The 17,585-nt window shown below is 48.9% G+C and overlaps 1 protein-coding gene across 1 annotated transcript in view; it reads right to left on the bottom strand.

Moving 5' to 3' along the window:
• Positions 1-4,010: 4,010 nt before the first annotated feature.
• LOC106049355 (centrosome-associated protein CEP250-like) overlaps positions 4,011-17,585 on the bottom strand; it is a 47,631-nt gene continuing 34,056 nt past the window's right edge. Inside the window, exons 21-29 of the mRNA XM_066989420.1 lie at positions 16,529-16,867; positions 14,655-14,993; positions 12,781-13,119; positions 10,907-11,245; positions 9,031-9,369; positions 7,008-7,052; positions 6,810-6,830; positions 5,455-5,481; positions 4,011-4,687 (exon numbers count right to left, since the gene is read on the bottom strand). Of these exons, the coding sequence (XP_066845521.1) occupies positions 4,125-4,687; positions 5,455-5,481; positions 6,810-6,830; positions 7,008-7,052; positions 9,031-9,369; positions 10,907-11,245; positions 12,781-13,119; positions 14,655-14,993; positions 16,529-16,867 (2,351 nt within the window). The 3' untranslated portion in view covers positions 4,011-4,124. The remainder of the gene's footprint in view (positions 4,688-5,454; positions 5,482-6,809; positions 6,831-7,007; positions 7,053-9,030; positions 9,370-10,906; positions 11,246-12,780; positions 13,120-14,654; positions 14,994-16,528; positions 16,868-17,585) is intronic.

Raw genomic sequence — 17,585 nt, 5'->3', positions numbered from 1 at the left:
TGCAGCAAGTGCACACCCCCAGATCATGAGCCTTGACTCCCAGCCTTGACGAGCACAATGCAGACCCAAGTGCAAATGCTGACAGGAAAGGCACTGTGAAGCAGTCTCCTAGGGAAATTATTTGGATTTTCACTTGTCCCAGTTCCTTCAGCTACCCTTCCCAGCCTGCTGCGCCCCACGGGAGGTACTGAAGACACTGCAGGAGAGGCAAGAAAAGATTATTGTTTCATAATGAACTCTGAAGGGCAGTTGAAATGAACTATCGACAGTAACACTGACGTTGCAGCAGCCGGGCCAAGGCGGCAACCCAAACTGAGGGGACACGGCCTCTCTGGGCTCAAGTGGGCACACAGATGGATCCCCTGAGGGGTGAAGTGGCAGTCCAGACTGGAGACTGTGTGGAGCTCCGGAATCTGGAGGCCTCCCTGGGCCCTGAGGGAAGAGAGGGCCGTTGTGGGTGCAGGTGTGCCCTTCTCAAGGAACTACTTGAGCAGGTGGCTGGGCTGCAGCGAGAAATTGGCAGCCTGAGGGGCTCCAGGGAGTCTCTGAGGGAGATGGATAGGAGCACTGAGGCTCCTGTTTGCCACCTGGATAACCTCTCCAGAGAGGTGTGCTGTTTTCCTGGAGCACGTGTCAGAGACGTTAGGAAGGCTCTGCCGCAGCTCGTTAAACCAGAGGACTACTATCCTCTTATTGTCGTTTAGGCTGGGTCCCAGGAAGCTTCAACAGGAAAAATGAGTAACATTAAAAAGGACTTTGAATCCCTGGGAAGGATGTTGAAAGGATTGGGGGTGCAGGTGCTGTTCTTCTCTGTCCTTGTGATGGATGACTGGGACCCAGAAGAAGTAGAACAGGACAAGTAAATGACTGGCAGAGGGGATGGTGTCTGGACCAAGGCTTTGGGTATTTTGATCTTGGGCAGACCTTTGAGAAGCTGGGAATATGGGCTGCTGACGGACTCCGACTCAGCAAGTGGGGCACGAGTGTATTGGGGAGCAAGCTCTCTGGACTGATTACCAGGGCTTTAAACTAGGTTCGATGGGGGAAGGGAAGGCAGTTAGAAGTGACAGAGGAGGGCTGGGAGATGTTGTCACTGCTGTCACTGTTGAAGATAGTAGGGAAAAACCTCTGAGTTGTCCCATAGGATCATCCGAGGGCTCCACAGAGGAGATGATGATTCCGATACCCCATCCGGAATCTTCTTGCGTCACTCTAGGGGTAACTGAGCTTGATGCTTCCCTAAAATGCCTGTATACCAATGTGCGAAGCGTGGGAAATAAACAGGATGAGCTCAAGATCTGTGTACGGTCGTGGGGCCACGATCTCATTGCAATCACAGAGACATGGCGGGCCAGCATGCATGAATGTAATGCTGTCATGGAGGGCTACATCCTGTTTAGGAAAGACAAGCTGGGGAAGTGAGGGGGAGGAGTTATGATTTTCGTTTAGTCCTGTGTTGCCTGAAATGGAAGCTGTGCCCATTATTTGGCTTTGAAGTTTCTACAGGCTTTTGCCACAGAAATGACAGATCACGGAAAGGTAAATGTTGGCATGTATATCTGGAGGTCATCTGATCAAACCCCACTGCTCAAGCAGGTCCACCTAAAGCAGATTGCCCACCTTCGTATGATGATGGTTCAAGGTCAAGTTAGTTGGGACCCTGGACAACCTGATCTACTGGGTATCATCTCTGTCCTTGGTGCAGGATTTGTAAACAGATAATCTTTAAGATCTCTTCCAACCGAAGCCATTCTATGGTTCTATGTTTCTACGATTCCCTGAGCTGTAACATCGCATCTGCCAAAAATACCACAGGTTGCAACTGCCATTAATCTAAAATAAAATTGTTTTTTCCTACTTGCAAAAGACTTTCCAATAAACCAGCTTTTCTTGACACTGGTTCATATTTATGAGATTTTAATTAGCACTCTTAATCTAGTGTTTCCCAGCACCCTCGTTACAGATATCTTCAGTTCCTTGCTTACTATTGCTTCCTTGCTTCCAATGTGTGTCTTCACTTCTTTGACCCTGACTGTAAATTTAACATTCATAAAAATGACCAGTAACCAGGCTTGGTTTTCAATGTCAAGAACATTGAGGGGTTTGAAAGGTTTTGTGAGGTAGATGATTTCTGGCCACTTTGCCATCACTATCTGCCAAGAGCTAGGGGTGATCAAAAGGATTCTCAGCATCCTGAGATCTGACTGTGTGAAGTGCCTCTTGGGCTGATGATGAACTTGCCAGGAGAGGGTGTCCTAGCAGGAGGAATTCCCAACAGAGAGGAAGGGAAAGACATTCTCCTTCTGCCAGAAGCTCTTCTGAAAACTGTGCAAGGGAGAGTTTGTACGGGTATTGTAAATTGTCAGTGTTCTTGAGGATGTATTCGTTGTCTCTTAATGAGAGAAAAGGATTAAACGCATGAATCTAGAAATGGCAGGAAGGACAAAGCTTGAGAGCAAATTCATTGATGTGGAAAGTTTGGCTATCTTGATTTTCATGTGTGAATTCTGTCCTTGTTCACTAAAAAAGTAAGGTTATTTATACTCTGCAAATTCCCCTGAACATTATTTGGACTTGTGGTGGTTTTATGTGGGTGGGCAGCTGAGTACCACCACGGCCACTCTCTCACTCCCCCTTCTCAAAGAGGAACGGGGAGAAAATACGACACAAATAGCTCAGGATTTGAGATAAGGATGATTTAATTAAAGGGAAAAGGGAGAGGGAAAAAAAAAAAAAAAAAAAAAAGCAAAGGCCTCACGGAAACACAGAGAGAGAAATGCAGTTACTCTCTACTTCCCACCAATGAGCGATGTTCGGCCATGTCCTGGGAAGCAAGGCCTCAATACACATAGTGGTTGTTCAGGAGGACAGACACTTCCACAGCAAGAGCCCCCCACTGCTTCCCCTTTCCCACCTTTTATTGTTGAGTGCAACATCATATGACATGGAATATCCCTTTGGTTGGTTTAGGCCAGCTGCCCTAATGATGTCCCCTCCCCATCACCAGCCCGATGATCTCTTGAGGTCCCTTCCAACCCCTACAACTCTGAGATTCTGTGATTTTGTGATTCTGTGATTCTGATAATGGCTTTGCACTTGAAACAGAAAAAAAAAGTCTTATATCTGTGCTATGATCAGAGCTGTCTGGCACTCCTGTGATATCCTTCCTGTGTGTCTTCAGTACCTCCCGTGGGACGCAGCAGGCTGGGAAGGGTAGGAGACTGCTTCACAGTGCCTTTCCTGTCAGCATTTGCACTTGGGTCTGCATTGAGCTCGTCAGGGCTGGGAGTCAAGGCTCATGATCTGGGGGTGTGCACTTGCTGCAGACAGTAAGAAATTATCTTTTGTGCTGAACATAAGCAGGCACCTCAAAGGAAGAACAGCTGCCCTCAGGGGAAGAACCTCTAGACAAAAAGGAAGCACCACATTTATTGAGGTCTGGGATCTGTAGTAAGAGTGCTTCCCACATCAAAAAGCATCAGCTAAATAGTTGTGAGGGATTTCCAGAAGATTGTTGCTATATGGGAACCTAACAATCTGGGCAGGATGGCTTTGGATCCCCCTTGATCAGCAGATTATCAGTAAGAAGAAGAAAGACAGAACAACATCAGAGCACTCAGCATCCCAGGAAAAATCATTCTTTCTTACTTAATTTCATATTTTTTTCCCAGCACAGTACTACATCCCCAAACCAGGAAGGTAGGACTGTGTTTCACACAGCTTCTCAAGAAACACTGGTAACAAGTCATGCAAGAGGCCTTCAGGAAGCAAGGCATACTTGCAAATGACATAGAAGGATCTGCCATGACAGGTGACCATCTAGAAACAGAATTCAGAAGTATTTTTAGGAAGGTTTGGTTCAGTTCAGCAGAATGCTCTCCCACTCTAGAAAAGTAGACCACTTTTGCACAAAGATATCACAAGTATTTCAGTGGGCTGAAATCCAGGTCTTCCTACAGAAATGGATCAGAGAAGGCTTAGCAAACAGTGGTGAAACCATCTTTTATGAGTTAGCTTTTAGGTTTTTATTTGGTGGCACAAAGCATGGGGTTAAATACAGCGTAGTCAGACTCAAGGATCTGGATTTCAGCCATGCATTAGCTGTGCATTCTCAATTCATCCCTTCACTTATCATCATCATCAAATCCCTGTGCTATTTGTAGAGGCTCAGTGTCAGCCTTTGTTGCAGTGGGACCTGTCGAGAAGAAAGGAAAGATCTTCATTTCCTGGCTGTGGCTACTAATAAAGGAAAAAGTGTACAAAGCATTTTTCTGGTGAACATTGTAAAATGACAGCTTCTTGGCTAAAATATCCAAGAAGATCCCAATCTTTCGTGGTCTACCAGTCACAGTCAAATGGGTCCAAGGATCCGTGTAAGCCCAATAGTCTCGCCCATCTGCCAGCCCTATGACCCAGAAGCCATTCTGAGGAGACAGAACCACTGTCCCTTTGCGTTTCACAGTCTCCTGGGCAACACCCAAGATCCAGTTTCTCCTCTTTCCAACATCCACTTCCCAGTAGAGTCTCCCAGATGCATAAGCTTCTTTTGCCAACACAAAAGTGTGGGAATCAAATCTCTCGTTCTTGCTGGGCACCCTTCTGATTTCACCAGTATCAGTCACACTCTTCCCATCTTCTGACACTCGCAGCCTCGGATGAGCCGTGTCAGCATCAAGGGTGACATCAACTGCAATAAGCAAGTCATTTGTTAAGTAGTAAAGGGCAACAAGGTTACTGCTTTGAAACTTTCTAATTGTTGATCTTTTGCATTTATTATTTCCCTTCCGTGCCTTGATCTCCACTCTGATGGGCCTTAGGAAGTTCTTTGACCAGGCTCCCTCCAGCTTCTGCCATCCCAGATCTCCTATCTCCCTCTATGTCCCATCTATGGCACACTGAGAGAGAGGTTAATATTCAGCAAATTTAACACTCATAGAAACACTTCCCTGAAAATGGCCTGTAGCTTCAAAGAGGAATGTAAGGAGATGATAAGCCTTTGCCTTAATCACGGAAACTGTATAAAGGTGACGAGAGGATATGAGGCATGTTTATGCACAGAACTTGTCTTTGAGTAAAACTAGGATCACAAAATCCTCTTGTATGAGAATGGGGAGAAATTCCATTGGTCAAGACTGGCACATACACTATGTTAGTACACACTTGGCAGTAGAAAAGCTTGAGCTAAACACCCTGAAATGAGCTTCTCCTTCTTTCAAAGTTCAACCCAGTTTCTTCCAGAGAAGAAATAATGTTGTCTTACATTCCAAAAGCAGTAAACAAAGGCCTTGCAGAGATTCCAGGACAGCAAATGAAAAACAGAGATTCAGAAACAAATTTTGCTGATTTTTTTTTCTGTTAGTTTCAGAAATGTTACCTGAGAATGGCAAAAAAATTAAAGAACTGCATCAAAGATCCAAATAGTGGAATTCAACAGGTTTTGTTTTCTTTTCTTACCTTTGTACCGTTGTGCATGCAGCAATTCTGTGGAAAACAAGAAAAGAATGCAAAGGGTGTCTTTCAGGAGACCAAGTGTCCAATGACCTAAATAACAGCCTATGCTGTTGGTAGAAGAACATGTTCTTCTACAGTAGTGTCTTTTCTACAGGTCAGAAAGATAATCAGAATGCCATATAACTTTCCATGGTAAAGAAAAAAAATCAAGCGAGGAAACAACAACTGTTTACGTATAAGTCAGCCATAGATAATCAGGAAGTCCACAGTTTCTGTATAGTGGAGTCCTGCAGCACCAAAAAAAAAAGGTGAAAGACAGTCTACAAGTGGCTAAGGGGCACTTTGGCAAAGCTGAAGCTAAAGAACACCAGCTGGAACAGAGAGACCGGGGTACTGGCAGGCACCTGGAATAGCCCTCCTCATGATCTCCAAAGACTGTATCACCACACAGAAAGCTTGTGGAGAAGCTGAAAGACACTTCTTATTCCTTGGGCTCTGGGCAGTACAACATCAAGAGCCAACATTGGAAGAAACCCACTATCCTCCAGGCTGCTCACCATATCTCAGGGCAATGGCCCTGACTGGCACACACGGCCTGCAACATTGCTGCCTCTAAGACTATGACAGCCACATGCCTCTGCTAGCAGTTGAGATGCTGAAGGACACAGCAGCTCTCCTTGGCCAAACTGTTGCACATCAGAAGCTGCAGTAGCCCTAACACAGCACCACTAGACCTTCTTGCTGCCTCCCACTGGCAATTCAACCTGGCAGTTCCCTACAGCCCACAGTTTGGCATTCACTTTCCTTGGTGCTACTTCCTCTCCTGAGGTGCTGCTTTAAGCCTTGACTCAGCATCAAGATCATCGAGCTTTCACAAGGGAGCCCACTAAGCAACAGGGTCCCAAATGGTATAAGACCATCACAGCATCTGCTCTGATTGCATGCTGGGACAAAAAAGAGACCAGGAGTGCCCCGTCCCTGATACATTCCTCCCTCCACTTTAGTGACAGTTTTAATCTTTCCAAACACATGCAGTCAGGGTCAATGAAAAATAAAAAGAAAAGAAAAAAAACTAAGGATTCAAAAATTAAACATTAAGATTATGGGAGCAAAGAGCTTTCTCCAAGCGAGTATCTCCAGTTTCTGCCAGGAATTGCACTCCACCCAAAGGAAACGGGGCTGCTTGGTGGGCCAGGCTCTCTACCTCCAGATAACACTTCTCAGACTTCCCTCCACATTCCTTTCCCTCACTCTTGCTCTTCCATCAAAGACTCCTCCACACAGGATCACTATACCGTGACCCAAAAACCTCCACATCAGCTGGCATGCTCGGCCTCCAGGCAGATGGCCACACTCACCATTCTCCTTCTTCAGGGACTCTGCAAAAAGAGAGTGGGAAGGGAAGACACATTGCTTAGTATCCCGTCCCACAGAAGGACTGGTGGGCGAGCATGGGAAGCCTTCAGCAAGCCACACTCGTCCTCCACCAGCAACTGCACCCAGCCATGGCTTCCCCATGCACAGAGGCATGGGGGCAGTGCTCTGCACACACTCACCCTTCTCAGCATCCCCCTGTGCTCTGCCTTGCGCCTGCAGCTCCTCTGCAAAAGACAGGTGGGGAGAAGGAAGAGACATGAGGTCTGTGCCAGGCAGGAGCTGCTGCCAGCAGGGGGAACAAGGGCTCCCTGCGCTCTGGGCAGTATAGCATCCGACCCTAATATTGGGAGAGCCCCAACCCACTCTCCTCTCTGCTGCTTCCCATACTCACCCTCTACCAGTCCCTGTACAGAGGCGGGACTACCCTGGGCACTGAGGCATGGGACCGGTATCCCCACTAAAACCTCTCTACACTTTCTTTATGTCTCACACCTGGAGTGCATCCTGGCTGCTCCCTTCTTCCCAGGGGACAGTGATCCCCTTCCCAGGTTTTGCTTTCCCTCACAGTCCCATGATTATAGCCTTGTCTCAGCTGCAATGCCATTGAGCTTTCACAAGGGAACCCACTCTGAATCAGTATCCCTGATGTTACAAGAACATCCCACCAGCCATGCCAAATGCACACTGGGGCACAGGAGATCCCAGGTGCCCAGGAGAGTCCCAGCCCTAGCACAGTCCTCATTCCACTATGGAGCTTGCTCCATGGGCATCCATGGACATTACACCCTGAACACACACACTTACCAATGTTCCTCTGAGTGTTCACTGAAATGAAAAAACAAACAAACAAAAAAGTACCTCCAAGCTCCCTACTTCCCAGGGAATGCTGTTCTCTTCCCTTGAGGTTCTTTTTTCACCAGTTGACCTGCTTCACCAGTTATTTAGGCAATAATTACAATCTATATTCTGAAGTCAACCCCTCTCTGATCTGCTATCTCCTGTCAGAAATTCCTACCATCCTTGCTGAATTCATGCTGTAGCAGGAGAACAGCCTTGCCTTGTAGGTGAGGACAACCCTTCTGTAGTCACCTCTCCCAGTCAGAGCGCTCTCTTTGGTCCATCAATTATGCACATGTCCTATATACTCAGACTTATCAATCCACTTGTTCTATTCCATTCTCCCTGCTTTGGTCTATGGTGTCACACCCATCAGGACCATTTTTAACAAAGGACTAGATATTTTGTTGAAGGGAAGAAGGTCTGTGGGCAACTGTAAACTTGTCTTGCTTATAGTACCACCCCTGTTACACTGCCGTTGCCTCCTCTGAGGAACAGACTTGACTTTTACCTCTTAGAAAGGACCAGGAAGAGACAGGAGACAGTTCTTATTTCAATGCCAAAGCGACGCAGCCTTACAGCATATTGTAGCATAAAACATGCAGATCGTGACCTTTCCCCCCGCTCCTCCCCCAGAAAAGGACACTTTGTTGGGTGCGATGGTGCAGGGAGGACAGGGACCACAAATCCACACAAGGACTGATGGGTCACTCCTTATCCAATGGAAAAGAAGCAGAGCTGAGCCCAGGCTCTCTCACTTCGGCTCTTTCTCTGAGGCTTTCAGCCTCCTGTGGTAATTCCCTCTGTGAATTGTCCACCTTCCCATGGTCCAAGAGGACAGAAGTCAGAACAACATTAAACTTCCCTTGCATTGGCTTGAATGAATTGCACGCCAATGGAATGCAGAAAACACAGACACTATGATCCTGCCTGATGGGTCTTTTAGTTAAAATGGAGAGTAGGAGTTGCCCTACTCCATATCTCCAGGCAGGTTTTATGGGCTGCAGGAGAGAAGACCCTGTGTTGATGAGGAAGATGAGTAAGTGAAAGGGAGAAACAGTAGTGGGATGTTAAGGTCAATGTTCCTAGAGCCCCAGCAATGACATGGATCACTGAGAGCTCATCAAACACACTGCCTTCAAAGAAGAGGGAGAGAAGAAGGACCTTTACAACCTGCAGACACCACATCGGCATTGGAACTGTCTCAATGGCGAGGGTACTTGGGAACACTCTCTCCCAAAAAAGGACTGTATTTCTCTAGCACATTCTGAGAGACCCTAAGGGCATGCTTAATGGATGTTGTCTCTAAAGCATAATGTTGGCTTTTAGGGAGACAAAGGCCAGCTGGAAAATTACTATACTCACCTTGTTTTTTGTTGATCTCCATCTGGTTTTCCTTGGACCAGGACCTCTTTGCTGCCTCCAAATATTTGCTTATTCCGCTCTGCATCTCTGCTCTGAGGATCTCAAGGTCTTGCTTTCTAGATGCCTCAGTGTTCTGCAAAGATGTCATCAGAGATTGCATTTTTTCAGAGATTGCCTGGAGGGAAGTCTGGGTGTTGGCCTGTTCCTCCGGAGGTGGGGCTGCATGCTGTGAGGCTTCCAGTTGGCTCTGCAACTCAGCCAGCTTCTCACTCAGAATCCTCTCCACCTCCTCCCGCATGGAATCGAGCGCCCTCATGGTGTTCCTGTCCACGGTCCTTCCTGCAAAGGAAGAGAGGAGCCAGTGGGAAACTGATGCTGCTTCCTGGGAAGTGCGTCCTTATCTTTCTAAAAGGGGAGAGCACTTCCTCTTAGAAAAGTCAGAGAAAATGCGCTTCTGAATTCAGTGCCCAGGTGCACTTCTCAGTGTAGCACGAAAGGTTCCATTGCTGAGATGTTTTTTTCCAGGCAAGGGATACTGATTGTGTTGGGAGGAGGGAATCCACACAAGGTCTGAGAGGGCACTACTTAGCCACTGTAAGAGAAGTGGGGCTTACCAAAGGACTGAACACTAGTTCCCTCCCCTACCATCTCTTTCTAGGCCTTTCAGACCCTCACAGCAATTCCCCCCCCATAAGTGACGCCTTCCCCATAGTCCATGGGAAGTGGGCTCTGGATGGAGGAGGACAGACTGGAGAAGATCCTTCCACCTTCCAAGCCCTGGTTTGCATAGTTTGGATTCCAGAGGGATGGACAAGGAGGAGAGGCTCCGTGATCCTGCCTGAAGGCTTGTCAAAGTGCTGCTGCGTGGGATGGAGGGTAGGAATTGCTCCACTGCATCTCTCCAGGCAGGATTTGTGGTGCGTGGGAGAGATGACTCTTTGTTGATGAGCAATGGGAGCGAGAAAGAGAGGGACGGTATCGGAGCCTGGAGGTGGATGTTCCTAGAGGCCCATCTGGAATCCTGACCACTTGCATGCATCATAGATAGACTGTCAAGCCAAATCCCTTTAAAGGGGAGGGAGAGGAGGAACACCCTTACCACCAGCAGGCACTACCCTGTCATGGGGCTGTGTCAGTGGAGTGGGACACAAAACCTCTCCCTAAGAAAGGGCTGTCCTTCTCACTACCATGGAGGAAACTCCAGAGACTAGCTCGTACAATGGTGTCACTGAAAGACACTATTAGCCTTCAGGAGGCCATCGTGCTTTTGTCTGGGATAGGTTAACTGTCTTCATTGGAGCTGGTACGATGCTGTGTTTTGGATTTGTGATGAAAGTAATGTTGATAACGGGCGGATGTTTTAGTTGTTCTGGGCAGTGCTTCCACGCAGTGAAGAGCGTCTCTGCCTGTCATCATGCTCTGCCCGGAAGGGTGCTGGCAGTGCCCAAGATGCCAGGAAAGAACACAGCCAGGACAGCAGACCCCAGCTGCCCAAAGGGATCCCATACGACACCGTGTTCAGCAATAAAAGCAGGGGTGAAGAAGGAGGAAGGGGAGACATTCATAGTTCTGGCACTGGTCTTCCCAGAAAATGCTACCTCTGATGGAGCCCTGCTTTCCTTGTGATGTCTAACTATCTGCCCACCAATCAGAAGCAGTGAATGACTTCTGTATTTTGCTTTGCTTGTGCTTGCAGAATGTCTTGGCTTGCCTGTTAAACTGTCTATATCTCAACCCATGTGCTTTCTCACTCTCACCTTTCCACTTCTCTCCCCCATCCTCTTAGAGGAACATGAGGGAGCAGCCATGTAGTGTTTCACTGCCCACCAGGATAAAACCACAGGTCAAAGGCTTGTTTGGGGATTGCTCTGCTCACCTAGTTTATTGTCGATCTCCAGCAGGTTCTCCTCAGACCAGGACTTTTTTGCTGCCTCCAAATCGTTGCTTATTCTGCCCTGTATCTCTGCCCTGAGGATCTCAAGGTCTTGCTTTCTAGATGCCTCTGCGTTCTGCAAAGATGTCATCAGAGAGTGCATTTTTTCAGAGATTGCCTGGAGGGAAGTCTGGGTGTTGGCCTGTTCCTCCGGAGGTGGGGCTGCATGCTGTGAGGCTTCCAGTTGGCTCTGCAACTCAGCCAGCTTCTCACTCAGAATCCTCTCCACCTCCTCCCGCATGGAATCGAGCGCCCTCATGGTGTTTCTGTCCACGGTCCTTCCTGCAAAGGAAGAGAGGAGCCAGTGGGAAACTGATGCTGCTTCCTGGGAAGTGCGTCCTTATCTTTCTAATGGGGGAGAGCACTTCCTCTTAGAAAAGTCAGAGAAAATGCACTTCTCATTTCAGTGCAAAGGTGGATTTCTCAGTGTAGCACGAAAGGTTCCATTGCTGAGATGTTTTTTCCAGGCAAGGGATACTGATTGTGTTGGGAGGAGGGAATCCACACAAGGTCTGAGAGGGCACTACTTAGCCACTGCAAATGACGTAGGGCTTACCAAAGGACTGAACACTAGTTCCCTCCCCTACAATCGCTTTCTAGGCCTTTCAGACCCTCACAGCAATTACCCCCTGTCAGTGACTCCTTCTTCATAGTCCATGGGAAGTGGGCTCTGGATGGAGGAGGACAGAATGGAGAAGATCCTTCCACCTTCCAAGCCTTGGTTTGCACAGATTGAGTTCCAGAGGGATGGACAAGGAGGAGAGGCTCCGTGATCCTGCCTGAAGGCTTGTCAAAGTGCTGCTGGGTGGATTGCAGGGTAAGAATTTCTCTACTGCATCTCTCCAGGCAGGATTTGTGGTGCGTGGGAGAGATGACTCTTTGTTGATGAGCAATATGAGTGACAAAGAGAGAGATGGTATTTGAACCTGAAGGTGGTTTTTCCTAGAGCCCCACCTGGAACTTTCACCACTTGCAAGCATCATAGATAGACTGTCAAGCCAAATCCCTTTAAAGGGGAGGGAGAGGAGGAACGCCCTTACCACCAGCAGGCACTACCCTGTCACGGGGCTGTGTCAGTGGAGTGGGACACAAAACCTCTCCCTAAGAAAGGGCTGTCCTTCTCACTACCATGGAGGAAACTCCGGAGACTAGCTCGTACAATGGAGTCACTGAATGACACCATTTGCCTTCAGGAGGCCAGCCTGCTTTTGTCTGGGATAGGTTAATTGTCTTCATTGGAGCTGGTATGCTGCTGTGTTTTGGATTTGTGATGAAAGTAATGTTGATAACCGGTGGAGGTTTTAGTTGTTCTGGGCAGTACTTCCACACAGTCAAGAGCGTCTCTGCTTTTCATCATGCTCTGCCAGGGAGGGTGCTGGCGGTGCCCAAGATGCCAGAAAAGAACACAGCCAGGACAGCAGACACCAGCTGCCCAAAGGGATCCCATACGACACCGTGTTCAGCAATAAAAGCAGGGGTAAAGAAGGAGGAAGGGGAGACATTCATAGTTCTGGCACTGGTCTTCCCAGAAAATGCTACCTCTGATGGAGCCCTGCTTTCCTTGTGATGTCTAACTATCTGCCCACCAATCAGAAGCAGTGAATGACTTCTGTATTTTGCTTTGCTTGTGCTTGCAGAATGTCTTGGCTTGCCTGTTAAACTGTCTATATCTCAACCCATGTGCTTTCTCACTCTCACCTTTCCACTTCTCTCCCCCATGCTCTTGGAGCAACATGAGGGAGCAGCCATGTAGTGTTTCACTGCCCACCAGGGTTAAACCACAGGTCAAAGGCTTGTTTGGGGATTGCTCTGCTCACCTAGTTTATTGTCGATCTCCAGCAGGTTCTCCTCAGACCAGGACTTTTTTGCTGCCTCCAAATCGTTGCTTATTCTGCCCTGTATCTCTGCCCTGAGGATCTCAAGGTCTTGCTTTCTAGATGCCTCTGCGTTCTGCAAAGATGTCATCAGAGAGTGCATTTTTTCAGAGATTGCCTGGAGGGAAGTCTGGGTGTTGGCCTGTTCCTCCGGAGGTGGGGCTGCATGCTGTGAGGCTTCCAGTTGGCTCTGCAACTCAGCCAGCTTCTCACTCAGAATCCTCTCCACCTCCTCCCGCATGGATTCGAGCGCCCTCGCGGTGTTTCTGTCCACGGTCCTTCCTGCAAAGGAAGAGAGGAGCCAGTGGGAAACTGATGCTGCTTCCTGGGAAGTGCGTCCTTATCTTTCTAAAAGGGGAGAGCACTTCCTCTTAGAAAAGTCAGAGAAAATGCGCTTCTCATTTCAGTGCAAAGGTGGATTTCTCAGTGTAGCACGAAAGGTTCCATTGCTGAGATGTTTTTTCCAGGCAAGGGATACTGATTGTGTTGGGAGGAGGGAATCCACACAAGGTCTGAGAGGGCACTACTTAGCCACTGCAAATGACGTAGGGCTTACCAAAGGACTGAACACTAGTTCCCTCCCCTACAATCGCTTTCTAGGCCTTTCAGACCCTCACAGCAATTACCCCCTGTCAGTGACTCCTTCCCCATAGTCCATGGGAAGTGGGCTCTGGATGGAGGAGGACAGACTGGAGAAGATCCTTCCACCTTCCAAGCCCTGGTTTGCATAGTTTGGATTCCAGAGGGATGGACAAGGAGGAGAGGCTCCGTGATCCTGCCTGAAGGCTTGTCAAAGTGCTGCTGCGTGGGATGGAGGGTAGGAATTGCTCCACTGCATCTCTCCAGGCAGGATTTGTGGTGCGTGGGAGAGATGACTCTTTGTTGATGAGCAATGGGAGCGAGAAAGAGAGGGACGGTATCGGAGCCTGGAGGTGGATGTTCCTAGAGGCCCATCTGGAATCCTGACCACTTGCAAGCATCATAGATAGACTGTCAAGCCAAATCCCTTTAAAGGGGAGGGAGAGGAGGAACACCCTTACCACCAGCAGGCACTACCCTGTCATGGGGCTGTGTCAGTGGAGTGGGACACAAAACCTCTCCCTAAGAAAGGGCTGTCCTTCTCACTACCATGGAGGAAACTCCAGAGACTAGCTCGTACAATGGTGTCACTGAAAGACACTATTAGCCTTCAGGAGGCCATCGTGCTTTTGTCTGGGATAGGTTAACTGTCTTCATTGGAGCTGGTACGATGCTGTGTTTTGGATTTGTGATGAAAGTAATGTTGATAACGGGCGGATGTTTTAGTTGTTCTGGGCAGTGCTTCCACGCAGTGAAGAGCGTCTCTGCCTGTCATCATGCTCTGCCAGGAAGGGTGCTGGCGGTGCCCAAGATGCCGGGAAAGAACACAGCCAGGACAGCAGACCCCAGCTGCCCAAAGGGATCCCATACGACACCGTGTTCAGCAATAAAAGCAGGGGTGAAGAAGGAGGAAGGGGAGACATTCATAGTTCTGGCACTGGTCTTCCCAGAAAATGCTACCTCTGATGGAGCCCTGCTTTCCTTGTGATGTCTAACTATCTGCCCACCAATCAGAAGCAGTGAATGACTTCTGTATTTTGCTTTGCTTGTGCTTGCAGAATGTCTTGGCTTGCCTGTTAAACTGTCTATATCTCAACCCATGTGCTTTCTCACTCTCACCTTTCCACTTCTCTCCCCCATGCTCTTGGAGCAACATGAGGGAGCAGCCATGTAGTGTTTCACTGCCCACCAGGGTTAAACCACAGGTCAAAGGCTTGTTTGGGGATTGCTCTGCTCACCTAGTTTATTGTCGATCTCCAGCAGGTTCTCCTCAGACCAGGACTTTTTTGCTGCCTCCAAATCGTTGCTTATTCTGCCCTGTATCTCTGCCCTGAGGATCTCAAGGTCTTGCTTTCTAGATGCCTCTGCGTTCTGCAAAGATGTCATCAGAGAGTGCATTTTTTCAGAGATTGCCTGGAGGGAAGTCTGGGTGTTGGCCTGTTCCTCCGGAGGTGGGGCTGCATGCTGTGAGGCTTCCAGTTGGCTCTGCAACTCAGCCAGCTTCTCACTCAGAATCCTCTCCACCTCCTCCCGCATGGATTCGAGCGCCCTCGCGGTGTTTCTGTCCACGGTCCTTCCTGCAAAGGAAGAGAGGAGCCAGTGGGAAACTGATGCTGCTTCCTGGGAAGTGCGTCCTTATCTTTCTAAAAGGGGAGAGCACTTCCTCTTAGAAAAGTCAGAGAAAATGCGCTTCTCATTTCAGTGCAAAGGTGGATTTCTCAGTGTAGCACGAAAGGTTCCATTGCTGAGATGTTTTTTCCAGGCAAGGGATACTGATTGTGTTGGGAGGAGGGAATCCACACAAGGTCTGAGAGGGCACTACTTAGCCACTGCAAATGACGTAGGGCTTACCAAAGGACTGAACACTAGTTCCCTCCCCTACAATCGCTTTCTAGGCCTTTCAGACCCTCACAGCAATTACCCCCTGTCAGTGACTCCTTCCCCATAGTCCATGGGAAGTGGGCTCTGGATGGAGGAGGACAGACTGGAGAAGATCCTTCCACCTTCCAAGCCCTGGTTTGCATAGTTTGGATTCCAGAGGGATGGACAAGGAGGAGAGGCTCCGTGATCCTGCCTGAAGGCTTGTCAAAGTGCTGCTGCGTGGGATGGAGGGTAGGAATTGCTCCACTGCATCTCTCCAGGCAGGATTTGTGGTGCGTGGGAGAGATGACTCTTTGTTGATGAGCAATGGGAGCGAGAAAGAGAGGGACGGTATCGGAGCCTGGAGGTGGATGTTCCTAGAGGCCCATCTGGAATCCTGACCACTTGCAAGCATCATAGATAGACTGTCAAGCCAAATCCCTTTAAAGGGGAGGGAGAGGAGGAACACCCTTACCACCAGCAGGCACTACCCTGTCATGGGGCTGTGTCAGTGGAGTGGGACACAAAACCTCTCCCTAAGAAAGGGCTGTCCTTCTCACTACCATGGAGGAAACTCCAGAGACTAGCTCGTACAATGGTGTCACTGAAAGACACTATTAGCCTTCAGGAGGCCATCGTGCTTTTGTCTGGGATAGGTTAACTGTCTTCATTGGAGCTGGTACGATGCTGTGTTTTGGATTTGTGATGAAAGTAATGTTGATAACGGGCGGATGTTTTAGTTGTTCTGGGCAGTGCTTCCACGCAGTGAAGAGCGTCTCTGCCTGTCATCATGCTCTGCCAGGAAGGGTGCTGGCGGTGCCCAAGATGCCGGGAAAGAACACAGCCAGGACAGCAGACCCCAGCTGCCCAAAGGGATCCCATACGACACCGTGTTCAGCAATAAAAGCAGGGGTGAAGAAGGAGGAAGGGGAGACATTCATAGTTCTGGCACTGGTCTTCCCAGAAAATGCTACCTCTGATGGAGCCCTGCTTTCCTTGTGATGTCTAACTATCTGCCCACCAATCAGAAGCAGTGAATGACTTCTGTATTTTGCTTTGCTTGTGCTTGCAGAATGTCTTGGCTTGCCTGTTAAACTGTCTATATCTCAACCCATGTGCTTTCTCACTCTCACCTTTCCACTTCTCTCCCCCATGCTCTTGGAGCAACATGAGGGAGCAGCCATGTAGTGTTTCACTGCCCACCAGGGTTAAACCACAGGTCAAAGGCTTGTTTGGGGATTGCTCTGCTCACCTAGTTTATTGTCGATCTCCAGCAGGTTCTCCTCAGACCAGGACTTTTTTGCTGCCTCCAAATCGTTGCTTATTCTGCCCTGTATCTCTGCCCTGAGGATCTCAAGGTCTTGCTTTCTAGATGCCTCTGCGTTCTGCAAAGATGTCATCAGAGAGTGCATTTTTTCAGAGATTGCCTGGAGGGAAGTCTGGGTGTTGGCCTGTTCCTCCGGAGGTGGGGCTGCATGCTGTGAGGCTTCCAGTTGGCTCTGCAACTCAGCCAGCTTCTCACTCAGAATCCTCTCCACCTCCTCCCGCATGGATTCGAGCGCCCTCGCGGTGTTTCTGTCCACGGTCCTTCCTGCAAAGGAAGAGAGGAGCCAGTGGGAAACTGATGCTGCTTCCTGGGAAGTGCGTCCTTATCTTTCTAAAAGGGGAGAGCACTTCCTCTTAGAAAAGTCAGAGAAAATGCGCTTCTCATTTCAGTGCAAAGGTGGATTTCTCAGTGTAGCACGAAAGGTTCCATTGCTGAGATGTTTTTTCCAGGCAAGGGATACTGATTGTGTTGGGAGGAGGGAATCCACACAAGGTCTGAGAGGGCACTACTTAGCCACTGCAAATGACGTAGGGCTTACCAAAGGACTGAACACTAGTTCCCTCCCCTACAATCGCTTTCTAGGCCTTTCAGACCCTCACAGCAATTACCCCCTGTCAGTGACTCCTTCCCCATAGTCCATGGGAAGTGGGCTCTGGATGGAGGAGGACAGACTGGAGAAGATCCTTCCACCTTCCAAGCCCTGGTTTGCATAGTTTGGATTCCAGAGGGATGGACAAGGAGGAGAGGCTCCGTGATCCTGCCTGAAGGCTTGTCAAAGTGCTGCTGCGTGGGATGGAGGGTAGGAATTGCTCCACTGCATCTCTCCAGGCAGGATTTGTGGTGCGTGGGAGAGATGACTCTTTGTTGATGAGCAATGGGAGCGAGAAAGAGAGGGACGGTATCGGAGCCTGGAGGTGGATGTTCCTAGAGGCCCATCTGGAATCCTGACCACTTGCAAGCATCATAGATAGACTGTCAAGCC

Source organism: Anser cygnoides, unplaced genomic scaffold (assembly GCF_040182565.1).
Source record: "Anser cygnoides isolate HZ-2024a breed goose unplaced genomic scaffold, Taihu_goose_T2T_genome scaffold_44_1, whole genome shotgun sequence".
NCBI classification, from domain to species: domain Eukaryota; kingdom Metazoa; phylum Chordata; class Aves; order Anseriformes; family Anatidae; genus Anser; species Anser cygnoides.
Note: the sequence above shows the minus strand (reverse complement) of the source record. Positions and strands in the feature narration are given on the sequence as shown.